This window comes from Cherax quadricarinatus, chromosome 96, assembly GCF_038502225.1.
Source record: "Cherax quadricarinatus isolate ZL_2023a chromosome 96, ASM3850222v1, whole genome shotgun sequence".
Taxonomy (NCBI): Eukaryota; Metazoa; Arthropoda; class Malacostraca; order Decapoda; family Parastacidae; genus Cherax; species Cherax quadricarinatus.
Window position 1 is genome coordinate 3845022 of NC_091387.1, and position 18824 is coordinate 3863845.

The 18824-nt window shown below is 38.9% G+C and overlaps 1 protein-coding gene across 4 annotated transcripts; it reads left to right on the forward strand.

Annotated features, from left to right (window-relative positions):
• The first annotated feature begins 116 nt into the window (after positions 1-116).
• mRpL40 (mitochondrial ribosomal protein L40) lies at positions 117-18347 on the forward strand. 4 transcript variants are annotated; one of them, XM_053795633.1, is made up of 6 exons: positions 117-150; positions 4978-5076; positions 8314-8397; positions 10468-10638; positions 12158-12311; positions 17526-18347. In XM_053795633.1, the coding sequence occupies exons 2-6, from the start codon at positions 5039-5041 to the stop codon at positions 17682-17684; spliced, it is 606 nt and encodes a 201-aa protein (XP_053651608.1). In that variant the 5' UTR covers positions 117-150; positions 4978-5038; the 3' UTR covers positions 17685-18347. The 4 variants fall into 4 exon arrangements, with proteins under 4 accessions (XP_053651608.1, XP_069961122.1, XP_069961124.1 ...); XM_070105021.1 differs by having other exon boundaries at positions 120-199; XM_053795634.2 differs by lacking the exon at positions 117-150 and adding an exon at positions 3528-3685.
• The last annotated feature ends 477 nt before the right edge of the window (positions 18348-18824 follow it).

An 18824-nucleotide genomic window follows, 5' to 3' on the forward strand; every position in this document is an offset into this window, starting at 1 on the left:
GGATTTAATTTTCCTGGTAATTGGTTGGTTTTTTAGGGGGTATGGTGGGTGTAGGTGGATATTTTGGTGGGAGAAATAGTCTGGGAAAACAAAGGAAATGCTGGAACAGAGTCATTTTCAGTTGGGTTCCAGCTGTGGTGGGGGGAGGACGTGCGTCGCTCTCTCTTATCTTCTCTCCTTTATTACTCTTGTGATGTTTGTTAGTGACCCCCATATACCCCACTACTGTGATGTTTGTTAGTGACCCCCATATACCCCACTACTGTGATGTTTGTTAGTGACCCCCATATACCCCACTACTGTGATGTTTGTTAGTGACCCCCATATACCCCACTACTGTGATGTTTGTTAGTGACCCCCATATACCCCACTACTGTGATGTTTGTTAGTGACCCCCATATACCCCACTACTGTGATGTTTGTTAGTGACCCCCATATACCCCACTACTGTGATGTTTGTTAGTGACCCCCATATACCCCACTACTGTGATGTTAGTGACCCCCATATACCCCACTACTGTGATGTTTGTTAGTGACCCCCATATACCCCACTACTGTGATGTTAGTGACCCCCATATACCCCACTACTGTGATGTTAGTGACCCCCATATACCCCACTACTGTGATGTTAGTGACCCCCATATACCCCACTACTGTGATGTTTGTTAGTGACCCCCATATACCCCACTACTGTGATGTTTGTTAGTGACCCCCATATACCCCACTACTGTGATGTTTGTTAGTGACCCCCATATACCCCACTAATGTGATGTTTGTTAGTGACCCCCATATACCCCACTACTGTGATGTTTGTTAGTGACCCCTATATACCCCACTACTGTGATGTTTGTTAGTGACCCCCATATACCCCACTACTGTGATGTTTGTTAGTGACCCCCATATACCCCACTACTGTGATGTTTGTTAGTGACCCCCATATACCCCAGTACTTCTTACTATAGTGACCTCATAACTGATGTTTACAATGGTGACAAAATTGATGTTTACAATGGTGACAAAACTTGTTTACAATGGTGACAAAACTGATGTTTACACTGGTGACAAAACTTGTTTACAATGGTGACAACTGATGTTTACACTGGTGACAAAACTTGTTTACAATGGTGACAAAACTGATGTTTACAATGGTGACAAAATTGATGTTTACAATGGTGACAAAATTGATGTTTACAATGGTGACAAAACTGATGTTTACAATGGTGACAAAATTGATGTTTACACTGGTGACAAAACTTGTTTACAATGGTGACAAAACTGATGTTTACAATGGTGACAAAACTGATGTTTACAATGGTGACAAAAATGATGTTTACAATTGACAAAACTGATGTTTACACTGGTGACAAAACTTGTTTACAATGGTGACAAAACTGATGTTTACAATGGTGACAAAATTGATGTTTACAATGGTGACAAAATTGATGTTTACAATGGTGACAAAACTTGTTTACAATGGTGACAAAACTGATGTTTACAATGGTGACAAAACTGATGTTTACAATGGTGACAAAATTGATGTTTACAATTGTGACAAAACTTGTTTACAATGGTGACAAAACTGATGTTTACAATGGTGACAAAACTGATGTTTACAATGGTGACAAAAATTATGTTTACAATTGACAAAACTGATGTTTACACTGGTGACAAAACTTGTTTACAATGGTGACAAAACTGATGTTTACAATGGTGACAAAATTGATGTTTACAATGGTGACAAAATTGATGTTTACAATGGTGACAAAACTTGTTTACAATGGTGACAAAATTGATGTTTACAATGGTGACAAAATTGATGTTTACAATGGTGACAAAATTGATGTTTACAATGCTGGCAAAATTGATGTTTACAATGGTGACAAAACTGATGTTTACACTGGTGACAAAACTTGTTTACAATGGTGACAAAACTGATGTTTACAATGGTGACAAAACTGATGTTTACACTGGTGACAAAACTTGTTTACAATTGTGACAAAACTTGTTTACAATGGTGACAAAACTGATGTTTACAATGGTGACAAAATTGATGTTTACAATGGTGACAAAATTGATGTTTACAATGGTGACAAAATTGATGTTTACAATGGTGACAAAACTGATGTTTACAATGGTGACAAAACTGATGTTTACAGTGGTGACAAAATTGATGTTTACAGTGGTGACAAAACTGATGTTTACACTGGTGACAAAGCTTGTTTACAGTGGTGACAAAACTGATGTTTACAATGGTGACAAAATTGATGTTTACAATGGTGACAAAATTGATGTTTACAATGGTGACAAAACTGATGTTTACAATGGTGACAAAATTGATGTTTACAATGGTGACAAAACTGATGTTTACAATGGTGACAAAACTGATGTTTACAGTGGTGACAAAACTGATGTTTACATTGGTGACGAAACTGGTTACTATGGTGACAAAACTAATGTTTACTATGGTTATAATTTACAATGGGGACCCCATAACACTGTTACACTGGTGACCCCCCAAAAACTGATGTCTACAGTGGTGACCATAACACTGATATTTACAGTGGTGACAGGTGGTTTACAATGGTGACAAAAATATTTTTCACAGTTGACCAAAACTGATGTGGAAAGGTGCGAGTTGGACCTGACTAGCTTGTGCTAATAGGTCTGATGTGCTTCTTAAGTCATGACCCTTGTTGGTTTAGCACTTTCTTTGATTATAATCCTTAAGTGGATGTGATCTGACCTGACTAGGTTGGGTCATTGGCTTGAGATGGTGGGAGACTTGGACCTGTCTCACATGGGCCAGTAGGCCTGCTGCAGTGTTCCTTTCTTATGTGACAAAAACTGATGCTTAGTGATGACAAAAACATGTGTAAAGTGGTGACAAAAACTGATATTTACAATGGTAACCCAAACACCTGTTTACAGTGGTGACCACCTGATATTAATATGTATGTGCATTGTGACCACTTAACGTGATTCCCTAGTACTACGATAGTGGTTTCATAACCACTTTACAATGTGACCCCTGACGTATTTACAGTGTGACCCCTGACGTTTACAATGTGACCCCTGATGTATTTACAATGTGACCCCTGACGTGTTTACAATGTGACCCCTGACGTGTTTACAATGTGACCCCTGACGTGTTTACAATGTGACCCCTGACGTTTACAATATGACCCCTGACGTGTTTACAATGTGACCCCTGATGTGTTTACAATGTGACCCCTGATGTGTTTACAATGTGAACCTCTGACATGTTTACAGTGTGACCCCCCTGACCTGTTTACAATGTGACCCCCTGACATGATTACAATGTGAACCTCTGGCATGTTTACAATGTAACCCCCCTGACCTGTTTACAATGTAACCCCCCTGACCTGTTTATAATGTGACCCCCTGACCTGTTTACAATGTGACCCCCCTGATGTGTTTACAATGTGACCCCCTGATGTGTTTACAATGTGACCCCTATACTACAGTGTGACTTCATAATACATGTGTTTACAGTGGCAATTCAGTAGCACCAATGTTTACAGTGGTGCCTCCATAATACCAATATTTACAATGGTGACTTCATAGTGCCAGTGTTTACAGTGGTGACTCCATGGTACCTATGTTTACAATGGTAGCTCCGTAATATCGCTTTACAGTCGAGTCCATAATTCCAGTGTTTACAATGGTAATTCCATAGTACAATATTACAATTGTGACTTTAGTACCTTTAATATCAATGCTTACAGTAGTGACTTCAAACACCAATGTTTACAATGATGACCCCTAACATCAGTGTCTTAGTACTATCCCCAGTACTGTGGTGACTCCGTGAAAGTTTACAATGGTGACCTCCCAATACATTATAATGGTGACTTAACAGTTAAGTAAATACGGAGATCTGGCCCTTGTGCAAGTTAGACAATTTAACCCTAACATTGTCCGCAATTAAGCTGGCTTTATCAGGGACATCTTTGTGTAAATGTAACATTCAAACCCAATCCTAAAATACACATGTAATGTAACTTAATGGGTGATGTGGGGCGCACGTAATTATTTACATTTGTTTTTGTTTATGCTCGCTGTCATTGGCCAGGAGAATCAAGATAACTGTTGGTTTACTCTGATGTCCCGTGCACTTCCCAAAAATTAATATTTTTGTTAACATCTCGGAAAAAATAAGTTTGCACATGCAATAATTGTGTCCAAGATAATCGTAATTGATTTATACGGTAACTTATAGCTAGGCTTTAAGTAATACGATACTATTACCAAAACCCCAGTGGAAATGAGTCGCTTTTGACTTCTTCTTTTTTATTATCCTAAGTAATTTACACACATATATGACAATTGTACTGATGTGGACCTGTACCTAAATAAACTTACTTATCATTAACATGCTTGTGTTTAAAACTAAAAATAATGCACGACTTCTCAAAAGAATCAAATCTTTTGCCTTGCGGCTTTTACAATTGTGATCCCAGCACACTTGTGCTATGTTTATTCTGGTTACCTCCAACTATGTTTACAATAGTGACCCCACCAGTGAGTTACACTGGTGACCCGCCACTGATTACATTAGTTACCCCAGTAGTGTTTACATTGGTCTTCACAATACACTGTTGACACGAGTGCACTAGCAATCGACTCAAGAATAAAAATAATGGTACATGGATAACTAAATGATATATCTTACCTCTAAGATTTCAACACTAGTTCTTGTATGTATTTGTGTACACGAACCTGAATAAGTGGACCCCCCGGTTTACGATATTATTTCATTCCAGAAGTGTGTTCAATGCCAGTACTGAACGAATTTGTTCCCATAAGGAATATTGTGAATTAGATTAGTCCATTTCAGACCCCCAAACATACACTTATAAACGCACTTACATAAATACACTTACATAATTGGTTTCATTGGGAGGTGATCGTAAAGTGGGGGTCCACTGTATACTTAAGATTTACTTCCCTGGACAGAGGGTGGACACGGTGTGGCCTGAGTTACCAGAAGATAAAGAAGAGAGAATTTACGCCGGAGATGATAAGTTTACGAAATGTGTTATCTTCTGCAAATAGGTTAGTATCTTGACCCTTGTGGGTTTAGCACTTGGTTCTGATTTGTTATAATAGGTTAGTACCTACATGGTGAAGGGAGGTCCATAGAAATAAGGCACTCTGACCCCATTGGCCTCTCAAGGAAGGTTCCTTGATTCTGGTGAGGGGCTCTAGATCTAGGGAATTGGACCTGTGCTCCAGTTGCCTGAATTAAGCTTGAATGCCTTCCACGTCCCCTCACAGGCACTGTAATCCTATGGGTTTAGCGCTTCACCCTTGATTATAGTAATGACCCCAATGGAAGTGACTGACTTTTTTGGGTTATCTAAGGTACTCTACACACATGCTGTGAATGTATGCTGGGAATGTATGAGAGTATAGTTTTACCAACGCTCTTATATGGGTGTGAAGCGTGGGTGATGAATGTTGCAGCGAGGAGAAGGCTGGAGGCAGTGGAGATGTCATGTCTGAGGGCAATGTGTGGTGTGAATATAATGCAGAGAATTCGTAGTTTGGAAGTTAGGAGGAGGTGCGGGATTACCAAAACTGTTGTCCAGAGGGCTGAGGAAGGGTTGTTGAGGTGGTTCGGACATGTAGAGAGAATGGAGCGAAACAGAATGACTTCAAGAGTGTATCAGTCTGTAGTGGAAGGAAGGCGGGGTAGGGGTCGGCCTAGGAAGGGTTGGAGGGAGGGGGTAAAGGAGGTTTTGTGTGCGAGGGGCTTGGACTTCCAGCAGGCATGCGTGAGCGTGTTTGATAGGAGTGAATGGAGACAAATGGTTTTTAATACTTGACGTGCTGTTGGAGTGTGAGCAAAGTAACATTTATGAAGGGATTCAGGGAAACCGGCAGGCCGGACTTGAGTCCTGGAGATGGGAAGTACAGTGCCTGCACTCTGAAGGAGGGGTGTTAATGTTGCAGTTTAAAAACTGTAGTGTAAAGCACCCTTCTGGCAAGACAGTGATGGAGTGAATGATGGTGAAAGTTTTTCTTTTTCGGGCCACCCTGCCTTGGTGGGAATCGGCCGGTGTGATAATAAAAAATAAAAAAATATACTATATAACTGTATTTGTGTACCTGTACCTGAATAAAAGCTTGCATACTAGGTGCTGCTGAAGGGTTCTTGATACAAGGACACCAGTGGTAATAAGTTACTGAGTTATCCTTGGTAGTTTACGCTCGTTACTATACTATGTATGATAATTTGTGTAACTTTATTTGTGTGTACCTCTACCTAAATTAATTGACCTAAACCTAGGTGCTACCCTCCTTTTTCTTGAATAATAATAATAATATATCTGCAAGTACATGTACCCTGGTGGTTTAGTGCTTAATTTTGACCATAATGATAATAAAACAAGTAAATGTACAAGGTATACAGACCATAGCTGACATCAGTGACATTCTATACGTATAGAAATCCCCTGGTTATGCAGAGCATTTTAGACAAATTAGGTTAATTTTGTCCCCAGGATGTAACCCACACCAGTTCACTAACACCCAGGTACCTATTTTACTACTAGGTGAACATAGACAGCAGGTGTCTTAAGGTAATAAGTCCTAATGTTTTCACCCTTAGTGGGGATCAAACCACAGACCTCAGTGTGTGAGATGAGTGCGCTAACAATGCTGTAAGTTTATTTAGGTACAGGTACACATAAGTACAATTATCATAGTGTTAATTACCCTCTTAAGATAACCTAAAAAAAATCAGAGACATATTTCATGGGGTAGCTCAGAAAGCAGAAGTACAGAGGTCACAATGCGTCTTTATCAGATCCCGCTATGTATTGTTACATCTAACCTCATCACCTCCCATTCCTCATTCATTCTTCTATGGGTTAACACTCCTATGAATAATATTGTATACCCCCTATGGGGGGGTGTTAATGTTGCAGTTTTATAACTGTAGTGTAAGTGAACCTCTGGCAAGACAGTGATGGACTGAATGATGGTAAAAGTTTTTCTTTTTCAGGCCACCCTACCTTGGTGGGAAATGGCCGATGTGTTAATAAAATAAAAAAAAATATAGCACAGGTTAGTATTTAATTACTTTTTTTTTGTCATTGGGTACGGGAGTTAATTCTTGGGTAACTTTGGGTAGAGGTCGTTTTGATAAGGACCTGCCTTGTATGGGCCAGTAGGCCTTCTGCAGTGTTCCTCCATTCTTATGTTCTTATGTAGTAGTGCACCTTCCTAAGTTACATATTTTAAAGTTGAAGATTTATTTATTTATTCATTTTTATTTGGACATTAATTATTAATAATCATGCCTGAATAAATGCCTCAGTTTAATTTAATCACTGGCTTTTTGCATTACCCTGGGTTTAATCTAGGTGGAATATGATTGAGGTGTACAAATGGAAAATTGGAATTAATAATAGTGATATAAATAGTGATGAAAATACAATAACCCACACATAGGAGAGAGGAGCTCATGATGACGTTTTGGTCCGAACTACCTAGGCATGCTAGAGGCTTTCTTTTGTAATTACTTAATATTTTATAATGTGTAAACCACACATTGTATGTGCGGGTTATTTGTGTATTGTTCCAGTCACGGTATTGTGCCTTTTCGGTTCTTAATGTGATGAAAATATCTAGCCCAGAGAACTTGCAGCATTTATTCAAGTTGATCAAATTTAGATTTAGAAAGGGCATAGAGATCCTCAAGGAATTAGAGAGAGCTGCACACAAAAACAAGCAAATGCTAGTGGAAGTTCTGATGTTATACTTCAGCTATATATTTCTTTGGTAAGCCTTTATTTATATTATGCTGCCAAGTTGTAATCTCATTACAGAGGAGGTTGACAAAGTTGACCCTTTAATTCAAGAATCTCCCATACAAAGACAGGCTAAAAGCACCAAATTTCTGTTCTCTGAATAGTTGTAGAATTAGAGGGGATATGACATAAGTGTACAAATGTATTTTTTAAATATTAAAAATCAGTCATATGTATGATGATTCACGAAATAAAAGACCCATTGTACAAGTTCTTTAATTATGAATAGGGCACTTTTTGAACTATAGCAGAATTGAACTAACCAGTCTCTACTGTATCGTTCAGTGTGTTATTAATGTTAGTATACTGTACCATATTCAGATCAATGTTGCCCGAAATGTTCTGTTTACTAAGGGACATTCTGCATGCATGCCTAAATGTCATCCATCTCTGTATAAACATTGTACCATGATAAAGAATCTTGAATATACTATATTTTAATGCTGATGAATGACTGATACCAAAAATATTTCAGATTTTGCACAATAAAACAAACCGGAGAGCGGTATATTACAACAGCCGCAGCGCCACTCTGTTTCAGACTCACCCAAGCTGTTGCGTAAGTTGGCGATACATTCTATATTAACTTGTCCTTTTTCCTGACAAACCTTACCTGACCTTCTGTATTATATTGCAAAGCATGAGAACTCAATTTCAGTATACTGTACAATATTCTCCTTTTTTATTTTAATCATTTAAAACTACAGTGGACCCCCGCCTTACGATGAGCTCCCAATGCGACCAATTATGTAAGTGTATTTATGTAAGTGCATTTGTACGTGTATGTTTGGGGGGTCTGAAATGGACTAATCTAATTTACAATATTTCTTATGGGAACAAATTCGTTCAGTACTGGCACCTGAACATACTTCTGGAATGAAATAATATCGTAAACTGGGGGTCCACTGTGCATTTAAATTCAGTGAAAGATGTACTTCAAGATTCAGTAGCAACATACCTCAATTTTATAAATTTATTGCTTAATTATTTTATTTTTAAATCAGTTGTTACGTCTATCAAGGTGACTTTCAAAATGAGGGTGAAAGTTGCCTCGGTAGAAGGCACTGAAATATTGCAGGACAATAGAGAACAGCATAATGCTCGTACTATTTATTTCTTTCTTCGTCTTCATCTTTCATTGGTTCATTAACATTAGTTCCCCTTAACATTGTCTCTGGAGTGCTGAAGATTCTTGAATGTTAACTCTGGTACTGTCGTCTCTCATATAAAATTGGCATTGTTTCCAGCAGTAAAGATGTGATCAGCACTAAAAAGCATTCAGAGAAATATGGAAAAAGTAATTTGTATCGGGAATCTTTCTTATGAAGTGTTGAAAAGCCCTAAACATTCTAATCAGTCTAAAAAAGGCATAGAATGAGTGAAATGTGCAAGTAGAAAAGAGGAAATAAATATATATATGAAGTGTTCAGGAAAACCGGTTAGCTGGACTTTAGTTCTGGAGGTGGAAAGTTCAGTGCCTGCACTCTGAAAGAGGAGTGGAGATGTGTGGCAGTTTTTGGAGCTGTAGTATTGGCATGCTTTTGGCAAGACAGTAATGGAGTGACTGATGATGAGAGTGTTTTTTCTTTTTCATATCACCCTGCCTTGGTGTGAAACAGCCAATGTGCTAAAGAAAAAAAGACGGTACATCTGTAAGAAAGGCAGGATGACCCAGAAAAGGAAAATGCTGTATATACACTATCACTCATTCACTAGCTGTTTTTTTTATATAGCCGGACTTGAGTCCTGGAAATGGGAAGTACAATGCCTGCACTCTTAAAGGAGGGGTTTTGGGATATTAGCAGTTTGGAGGCATATGTTGTGTCTCTTTATACGTATATGCTTCTAAACTGTTGTGTTCTGAGCACCTCTGCAAAAAACAGTGATTATGTGTGAGTGAGGTGAAAGTGTTGAATGGTGATGAAAGTATTTTCTTTTTGGGGATTTTCTGTCTTTTTGGGTCACCCTGTCTCAGTGGGAGAAGGCTGACATCACAATTCAAAGGATTCACAGGACTTCAGCATCCCCACCAAGCCTTAAAAATACAGGCACTATATTTCCTATATACCTTAAAGGACCAAACAGCCAGTTTCCCAGAATCTCTTCATAGGTGTTACCCTATTCACACTTCAGCAGCATGCCAAATACCCTCCCCGCAACTCTCCACTTATTCTTTTGTGATGCATTTTGCTGGACATTCAAGTGCTACAATTCAAAGTCTCCTTTAAACCTTATCTCCAGCACTTTCTTGGAACACCCTCTTCCCCCCTCTCCTATACTTTCTGGGATTTATTCCAACACCTTCCATCTATCTCAGAATTAAACTCTCTTGTCCAACCTATAGTACCTTGCATCTTCCTTTCTACATAATCAGTCTACAAACTACATATTTCATAATGTTTATTTTGTTATATATTGACGCGCACACGTGCACATGAACACGTATCAATTTCTACATGATCAAACCATCTGACATGTACTATACGTACTATTCTACTCTCTGACATGTACTATACTACTGAAATTTATCCATAAAATTACCAATATGGAAAAAAAATAGTTTTAATGGATCATTTATCCTTTTGGATAATACCATATTCAAAAGATAACTTTTTGCTTAATTTTCTAGAGGTGAACCCTTGAAGAAAAAGAAGAAACTGGATCCAATGCTGGTGCGTCACAAGGAGGAGCGCAGGAAAAAGAAAATTGAGAAGGCAATCCGTCGCTTAGAGAAGAATGCTGGACAGCTGAAGCCACTTGAAGAACTTGAGGTCCCACGCACTGTTCTCCAGGAGATAGAGTTAGTGTGTTTCATTTTATGTTAGGTAAAAGGACAAAGATGCAACTAATGCGTCATTTTATTGTGGCAACGTTTCACTCTCCAGGAGCTTGGTGAAGCTCAATACTTCTGAAAGATCTGAGATGGAGAGAAGGGAGATAGGGCAGAGGGAGAAGAGAAAGAGAGGAGAGTGAGGGCAGAATGATTTTTTTTCTAAAATTTACTAGCCCAAAAAATTACAAATTAATCCTGGACAACATTTTGGTTCATTCTGAGCAATAATCATATTGTGATAATGGACCGAAACATTATTTATTTTTTATTTCTAATTTCTTGGAAAGTGATTTGTTATGGTGCTTTAATTTATTATTATTAGAAATATTGTATCATGAAGCTTTGTACATTGTATAAAGAAAAGACTTTATATAATGCATTACAGTACAACCTCTCCTCAGCAACGTACTTGTTTACCTACGATTCAGACTTAGGATGGTCTCTCTGACCAGTTTGCATACTTAGATAATGTATATTAGAGCTAATTTCCTGTTATGTTTATTACAATATACAGTACACTATAAACATTTAAAAATATACCAGAAATGTTATAAGTGGTGCAGAGGTGATATTAAAACTATACCAGAGATGGTTGACACAAACCCACTGCCATTGTAGTATGCTCCTCATTTAGCCATGAATTCGTTTACCAACGTGGTCTTAGGAATGGAACTCCATCGTTAGGTGAGGAGAGGCTGTATTTACTTTTATGTAAACAATTCTTAATCTAGTTGAATTGTTCTATTAAATTTCAGGGGTGCCTTGATGCTGGCAGAGGCATTGGAGAATTTGAACTATTTATTTTTTCTTTGATCAAATTTGATTACTTTTTATTTCCCAGGAACTGAATGACCACAGGTTCAGCACTTGTGAATATAATATAAGAAAATAATAATAATGCTAGGAGCAAGGGGCTAGTAACCCCCTTCTCCTGTGTAAATTATTAACTGTAAAAAGGCAGAAAAACTTTAATTTTTCCTTTTTTTGGGTCACCCTGCCTTGGTGGGAGACAACCAGCATGTTAAAAGAAAAATAATAAACCACTCGTGACCTGACAGCGAGACTGATCACTGGCATCGTCAACATCACTAGATCGACCTCAATCACGTACTGAGCCTTCCTCTTTTTCAGTGGTTATGTATGAGCGAGGTGAAAGTGTTGAATGATGAAAATATTTTCTTTTTGTGGATTTTCTCTTTTTTTGGGGGTCATCCTGCCTCAGTGGGAGACGGCCGACTTGTTGAAAAAAATACATATATATATATATATATATATTTATCGTTCTTCTTCTTTCAACGTACATATATTTATACCGTGGTTTATTAGTTGGGTGAATCTTATTTTGGCCTGCTGGTCGAGTGGCTCATTCACTGGCCCGGAATTTTACGACTCGCTTGCCGTGGCTTCAAATCCTACCCATACTGTGGTTTTGTTTGCAGTCGTGTTATTACGATGAGTCATAAACGATAATAATTTTGCTTCACAGGATTCGCAAGCGACCCACGAGTCCCATGTTAGAGGAAGTTGAAGAGGAGCGGGCCTCCCTGTTTAAGAAGTGGTCAAAATACAAGTACCAGCAACACTTCACGGAAGTCAATATGATTGAGACCATTATTGCCTCTAGAGAACGAGCATTAGAGGTATAGTATGTGATGTAGTGTCAAGTTCTGTGGACTATGCTTTTCAAGGGGGTGCCTTGATTTTAGTGAAGGGCTCTAAAGACCGAGCCTTAAAGTAGAATGTCAGGTGTTGAGTTCTGGAGTCATGCTCTTCAAGAGGGAGGGTGCCTTGATTTTGGTGAGGGGTCTCTAGAGAACAAGCATTAAAGGTAGAGTATGTCGTGTGTTGAGTTCTGAGGACCATGCTCTTCAAAGGAAGTGCCTTGATTTTGGTTAAGGGCTCTTGAACCAGAAAATTAGGGTTACCCTTCCTTTCTTGGCTCGTATGTTATTTCTTCCCATTCCCCAAGTGCAGTATGACTCCTATGGGTTTAGTACTTCCTCATACCTTAATGGGAGACAGCTGATGTAAAAACAAATTATGAAGTAATGTACAGTTAGTTTTTCCAGAACATTTTGAAGGTTCATAGTGTCATAAAATAATCGTCCTCTTGTCTTCAGATTTTTTGGCTTTGTTTTATCTAACCCAATAACATACGTAGTGCAGTTACAATATATTTATAGTTTTTAATGATTATTAATTCTTTATCCATAGTAATATGATTGCTAATGCTCAATAATAACCCACGTGGAGACAGAAATATGGGAGGTTGATTGATCCGTATGTTTCAACCCCCCATCTGGGATCCTCTTTAGCAAAGGATCCTCTGCAGAAGTGGATCCCAGAAGGGGGGTCGAAATACTTATACAGATTAATCAACCTACTACATAACACTGTCACTACACAACACTATAGCCACTACACAACATTATCACTACACAGTACTATCACCACTACACAACACTATCACTACACAACACACTCATCATTACTCGGTACTATCACCTCCCCTCCCCCCCCCCTTTTTTTTTTCTTCTTCTACCCAGTATACATTTTTCTGATGAAGGATTCAGTAGTATAATTCCTTGGGAGATTTCATTTACTCTTCAGTGGTTGAAGCGATGTTTGTATCCCTTAACTGGTTTCTTTAGAAGGTGATGCTTGTTGCGCTTGTGGTGCCTGCGCCTATATCTTGTGTTGGCTGCAGTGTCAGTCACTGGTGGCAGGACACTGAGCTCCACGTAACCTGTATTCCAACACATTGTAGTATGATGGAATTCTGTTAGCATCTCCATGACGTGGTCTACTACAGCCCAATCCGTGTCTTGACCCAACTGGTGGACGTATTCACTGATAAGTTGTTGAGAATCAGTGATATGACTGGTAGTGGCATAGTCCAGGAAGGTAAACACATGGTAAGCACATGTCATAAAGTTGGGCTTCTGTGTCACAGCAGTCACGTTGGTCACCTGGTGCTTTGGGATCCTATGTATAGCCAGATATTCCAAGAAGAAGGAGCTAGGAGGCTGAGAAGCGGAGTCGAAGTATAGATATTGACCATCCCAGCAGCGGAACACAGATACGCAGTGTGCTCTGATATTCTGCACAGACTCAATGACCATGTAGAAGCCTCGCCCACGGGCCAGAGGAGGTTCTCTCAGGATGTCATCGTTAATGACAAACCTGCAGTAGCGTCCCAGGGGACGAGGGGTATGGTACAATATCTGCTCTACATCATCTTGGCACATGCATCTGATGGTGCGTAGATATGGATTGTATTCATTATACTTCAGGAAACGATCTCTAACTTGAATCTGAGACTTCATCTTACTTCTCCCGGACATTAAAGTTCTGAGATAACAAACCTTCAGTAATAAAGAATAACAGAGTGGTGGGGGCCATATACCTTAAATAATAGTTTTGAATAATATAGTGACGTGAGAATTGTCGAGGGTGGAGGAAGTTTTGTAGAGGGTGGAGGAAGTTTTGTAGAGGGTGGAGGAAGTTTTGTAGAGGGTGGAGGAAGTTTTGTAGAGGGTGGTGGTAGTTTTGTCAAGGGTGGTGGTAGTTTTGTCAAGGGTGGTGGTAGTTTTGTCAAGGGTGGTGGTAGTTTTGTCAAGGGTGGTGGTAGTTTTGTCAAGGGTGGTGGTAGTTTTGTCAAGGGTGGTGGTAGTTTTGTCAAGGGTGGTGGTAGTTTTGTCAAGGGTGGTGGTAGTTTTGTCAAGGGTGGTGGTAGTTTTGTCAAGGGTGGTGGTAGTTTTGTCAAGGGGGGTGGTAGTTTTGTCAAGGGGGGTGGTAGTTTTGTCAAGGGGGGTGGTAGTTTTGTCAAGGGGGGTGGTAGTTTTGTCAAGGGGGGGTGGTAGTTTTGTCAAGGGGGGGGGTAGTTTTGTCAAGGGGGGTGGTAGTTTTGTCAAGGGGGGTGGTAGTTTTGTCAAGGGGGGTGGTAGTTTTGTCAAGGGGGGTGGTAGTTTTGTCAAGGGGGGTGGTAGTTTTGTCAAGGGGGTGGTAGTTTTGTCAAGGGGGGTGGTAGTTTTGTCAAGGGGGGTGGTAGTTTTGTCAAGGGGGTGGTAGTTTTGTCAAGGGTGGTGGTAGTTTTGTCAAGGGGGTGGTAGTTTTGTCAAGGGGGGTGGTAGTTTGGTCAAGGGGGGTGGTAGTTTTGTCAAGGGTGGTGGTAGTTTTGTCAAGGGGGGTGGTAGTTTTGTCAAGGGGGGTGGTAGTTTTGTCAAGGGGGGTGGTAGTTTTGTCAAGGGGGGTGGTAGTTTTGTCAAGGGGGGTGGTAGTTTTGTCAAGGGGGGTGGTAGTTTTGTCAAGGGTGGTGGTAGTTTTGTCAAGGGGGGTGGTAGTAGTTCTATAGTGAGGTTATAGTAGTTTTGTATAATGTGGTGAGAGACTTGTATAGCGAGTAGAGGTTATTGGTGTTAGTTTTGTATAGTTTGTAGTGATAGTTTTGTATGGTATGTAGTGGTGATATTTTTGTGTAGTGATAGTTTTGTATAGGGTGTTTTTTTTTTTTTTTTAACAACAAGTCGGCAGTCTCCCACCGAGGCAGGGTGACCCAAAAAAAAAGAAAATCCCAGAAAAGAAAATACTTTCATCATTCAACACTTTCACCTCACTCACACATAATCACTGTTTTTGCAGAGGTGCTCAGAACACAACAGTTTAGAAGCATATACACAACATATCTCTCTAAACTGCCAATATCCCGAACCCCTCCTTTAGAGTGCAGGCATTGTACTTCCCATTTCCAGGACTCAAGTCCGGCTATGTAATAATAACCGGTTTCCCTGAATCCCTTCACTAAATATTACCCTGCTCACACTCCAACAGATCGTCAGGTCCCAAATACCATTCGTCTCCATTCACTCCTATCGTTTTATATCATGTACAGTGGTGAAAGTTATGTATAGTGTATTGCAGTGATAGTTTTGTATAGTGTATAGTGGTAGTTTTGTATAGTGTATAGTGGTAGTTTTGTATAGTGTATAGTGGTAGTTTTGTATAGTGTATAGTGGTAGTTTTGTATAGTGTATAGTGGTAGTTTTGTATAGTGTATAGTTTACCTGGAGAGGGTTTCGGGGGTTAATGCCCCCGTGGCCCAGTCTGAGACCAGGTGATAGTTTTGTGGTGATAGTTTTGTATCATATGTAATGGTGATAGGTTTGTATAGTTTTAGTGATAGTTTTGTATAGTTTGTAGTGATATTTTTGTATTGTGTGTAGTGGTGATATCACCACTACATGCATGTTGCCTTCTTTCAGAGAACAGTGTTTAAATTGAGAGCAATTGAGACTTACCCTAAGTTTTCCAAAAATGAGCTTAAAAATTAAAATTTACAGCACTTTGGTGTACAAAGTGCAGCCAGCAGTAACAGCCTGGTTGATCAGGCCCTAATCCACCATGAGGCCTGGTCACAGACCGAGCCATGGGGGCGTTGACCCCTGGAACTCCAAGTATACCCCAGGTATACAGTTTTTCAGGGTTATGTAAATTAATGTTGCTTATTTAGTATATACATTATATAGGCCATTTCCCATGTAGGCGAAGGACCCAAAAAGGAAATGCATTGACCATTTATCATAACTGTCTTGCCAAAGGTGCATTGCTATGATAGCTCATGTGACATTTTTAACATGCACATCACCATTTTATTGTATTTGGATTTTATATCATGTTGTCATAGTTTAATTTTGTTTATAGAAGGAGAAATAAGTTATAAAGATAAAAGATAGATTTTATTTCTTTGCAAAGGTTGCAGTGTGTAATTACAATTTTGATTTGTTAAGTACGTATAAAGAAAACCACTATCATGCCGGGGCAGACTAATCCTAATATACTTAAAAACTACTGCTTAAGTCTAGACAAGATAAGCGTGGTTATCTCTTAAATAAACCATAAACCATACCCCCGGCCGGGATTGAACCCGCGGTCATAGAGTCTTAAATAAATCTTTATTTTAATACTAATGCGTGGTAGTCAAAGACGGAAATTTATAAGAATAATCTTGAAGTTGCACATAAATAACAGTTACAAATAATCGTTCAAACAGTAATATTTTATGGATTAGCAGATGTTTTAACCCGTAAACAGTCCAAGCAGATCTACGTTCACGTGTGTAGTGCTACAAAAGTAGATCTACGTTTTTTTTTTTTTTACATATTTTCAAATATAACAAAAAAAAAGTAGATCGAAGTTTTTTTACACAAAAAGAAGATCTACTTTTTTTACATACTTTCAAATGTTGAAAAAACATATATATACGTTTGGACCGTTTACGGGTTAATAGACTTTTTTTTTTTTAACACGTCGATCGTCTCCCACCGAGGGAGGGTGATTCAAAAAGAAAGAAAATCCCCAAAAAGGAAATACTTTCATCATTATTCAACACTTTCGCCTCACTCACATAATCACTGTCTTTGCAGAGGCGGTCACATACGATAGTTTAACCCGTTAACTGTCCAAGAGTAGATCCATGTTTATGCGTGTAGTGCTTCGACCTTGATTTTTTTTCCATTTGAAACCACGTAAAAAACGTAGATCAACATTCAGAGCGCTATGCTACAGTTAACGGGATAAATGTCAACCTCCGAACTGCCAGTATCCCAAACCCTCCTTTAAAGTGCAGTCAGAGGTCATATATTTGGGAGAGTTTCTTCATACTGATGATAAATTGTGTTACTTGACATTGAGAGATGAGATAATTTTTAAGCATAGCCCTAAACGGATTGTATAGCGTTACAGTATTGTACTGCGCTTTATTAAAGTGATGTGCTTTTATCATACAAGCTACAGATTTTAACATACAAGATTTTGTACATTATTTGCTACAAGTTTTTTTTTTTTTTTTTTTACAGGAACTCCGGCTTGAATCAGAGGATTTGTGGTTTGAGGCTGTTCAGTTGGACCAAACCCTGCTACCATTCACAGCGAAGGGTCCTGTTGCTACTCCCCCGATTAAAGATTATGAGTCTCCTGATGGCGAGTATATTGACAAGACGCCTACGTGGGATTAACCTTCAATATTTTATTAAAGAAATGTACATGGTAAGATGAATCATAAAGTAGAACAGCACTGATATTGTAGAACTTGCCTCATTTATGATAGGAAGTAAAATACTGCATAACTAGTGAAAAAATAGTGAAATTCGAGTGCTTTTGTGATTTCTCACATTATCAAGGAACTGTTCCTTAAATAACAAAAACAGGCACAATACCGTGACTGGAACAATACACAAATAACCCGCACATAGAAGAGAAGAGCTTACGATGACGTTTCAGTCCGACTTGGACCATGTATGACTTTGTAAATGGTCCAAGTTAGACTGAAACGTCGTCGTAAGCTCCTCTCTTCTGTATGCGGGTTATTTGTGTAACTGTTCCTTGATAATATGAAAAAATCACAAAAGCACTTGGAATATCACTTGTTTTTCACAGTGGTTATTCTGCATACTATGCTGTCACCTGATTACTGTGATCTTATTGCATCAGTACTTAGGTTTGAATAACTACAATATATTGTATTCATAGAGCAGTAACTATTTAAATATTTCCTGAAAGGATTGTAGGCTAACTAATGAATATCAATTTGTTATTTTTTGAGACAAGTGGGAGCTACCATAAATGATATATGCAGTAAATGAATGTATGAAATGAAATTATATGATATGTAGTTATAATATTTGTTTTGATTAATCCTTAAGTAGCAAAAATTATAGTTATACTTGTTAGTTATTTTTATATAGCCGGACTTGAGTCCTGGAAATGGGAAGTACAATGCCTGCACTCTAAAGGAGGGGTTTTGGGATATTAGCAGTTTGGAGGGATATGTTGTGTATCTTTATACGTATATGCTTCTAAACTGTTGTGTTCTGAGCACCTCTGCAAAAACAGTGATTATGTGTGAGTGAGGTGTAAGTGTTGAATGATGAAAGTATTTTCTTTTTGGGGATTTTCTTTTTGGGTCACCCTGCCTCGGTGGGAGACGGCCGACTTGTTGAAAAAAAAAAAAACTTGATACACCCAAGACTGATTTAGAGAGTTACTTCTGTCCCCTCAGCTTGGCCTGAGACCAGACTTACTTGTTGACTGATAAACAGCTATTGGTACTAGTGGTCCACAGGCTTGCATACCCCTCACACTCTGATCTGGCATAT

Excerpts from the sequence above, each read along its gene's own strand:
- mRpL40 (XM_053795633.1), top strand. The coding sequence starts at position 5,039 with ATGATAAGTTTACGAAATGTGTTATCTTCTGCAAATAG. Across the intron at positions 10,639-12,157 it reads ACTGTTCTCCAGGAGATAGA|GATTCGCAAGCGACCCACGA; the intron begins GTTAGTGTGTTT and ends TTTGCTTCACAG. Across the intron at positions 12,312-17,525 it reads CTAGAGAACGAGCATTAGAG|GAACTCCGGCTTGAATCAGA; the intron begins GTATAGTATGTG and ends TTTTTTTTACAG.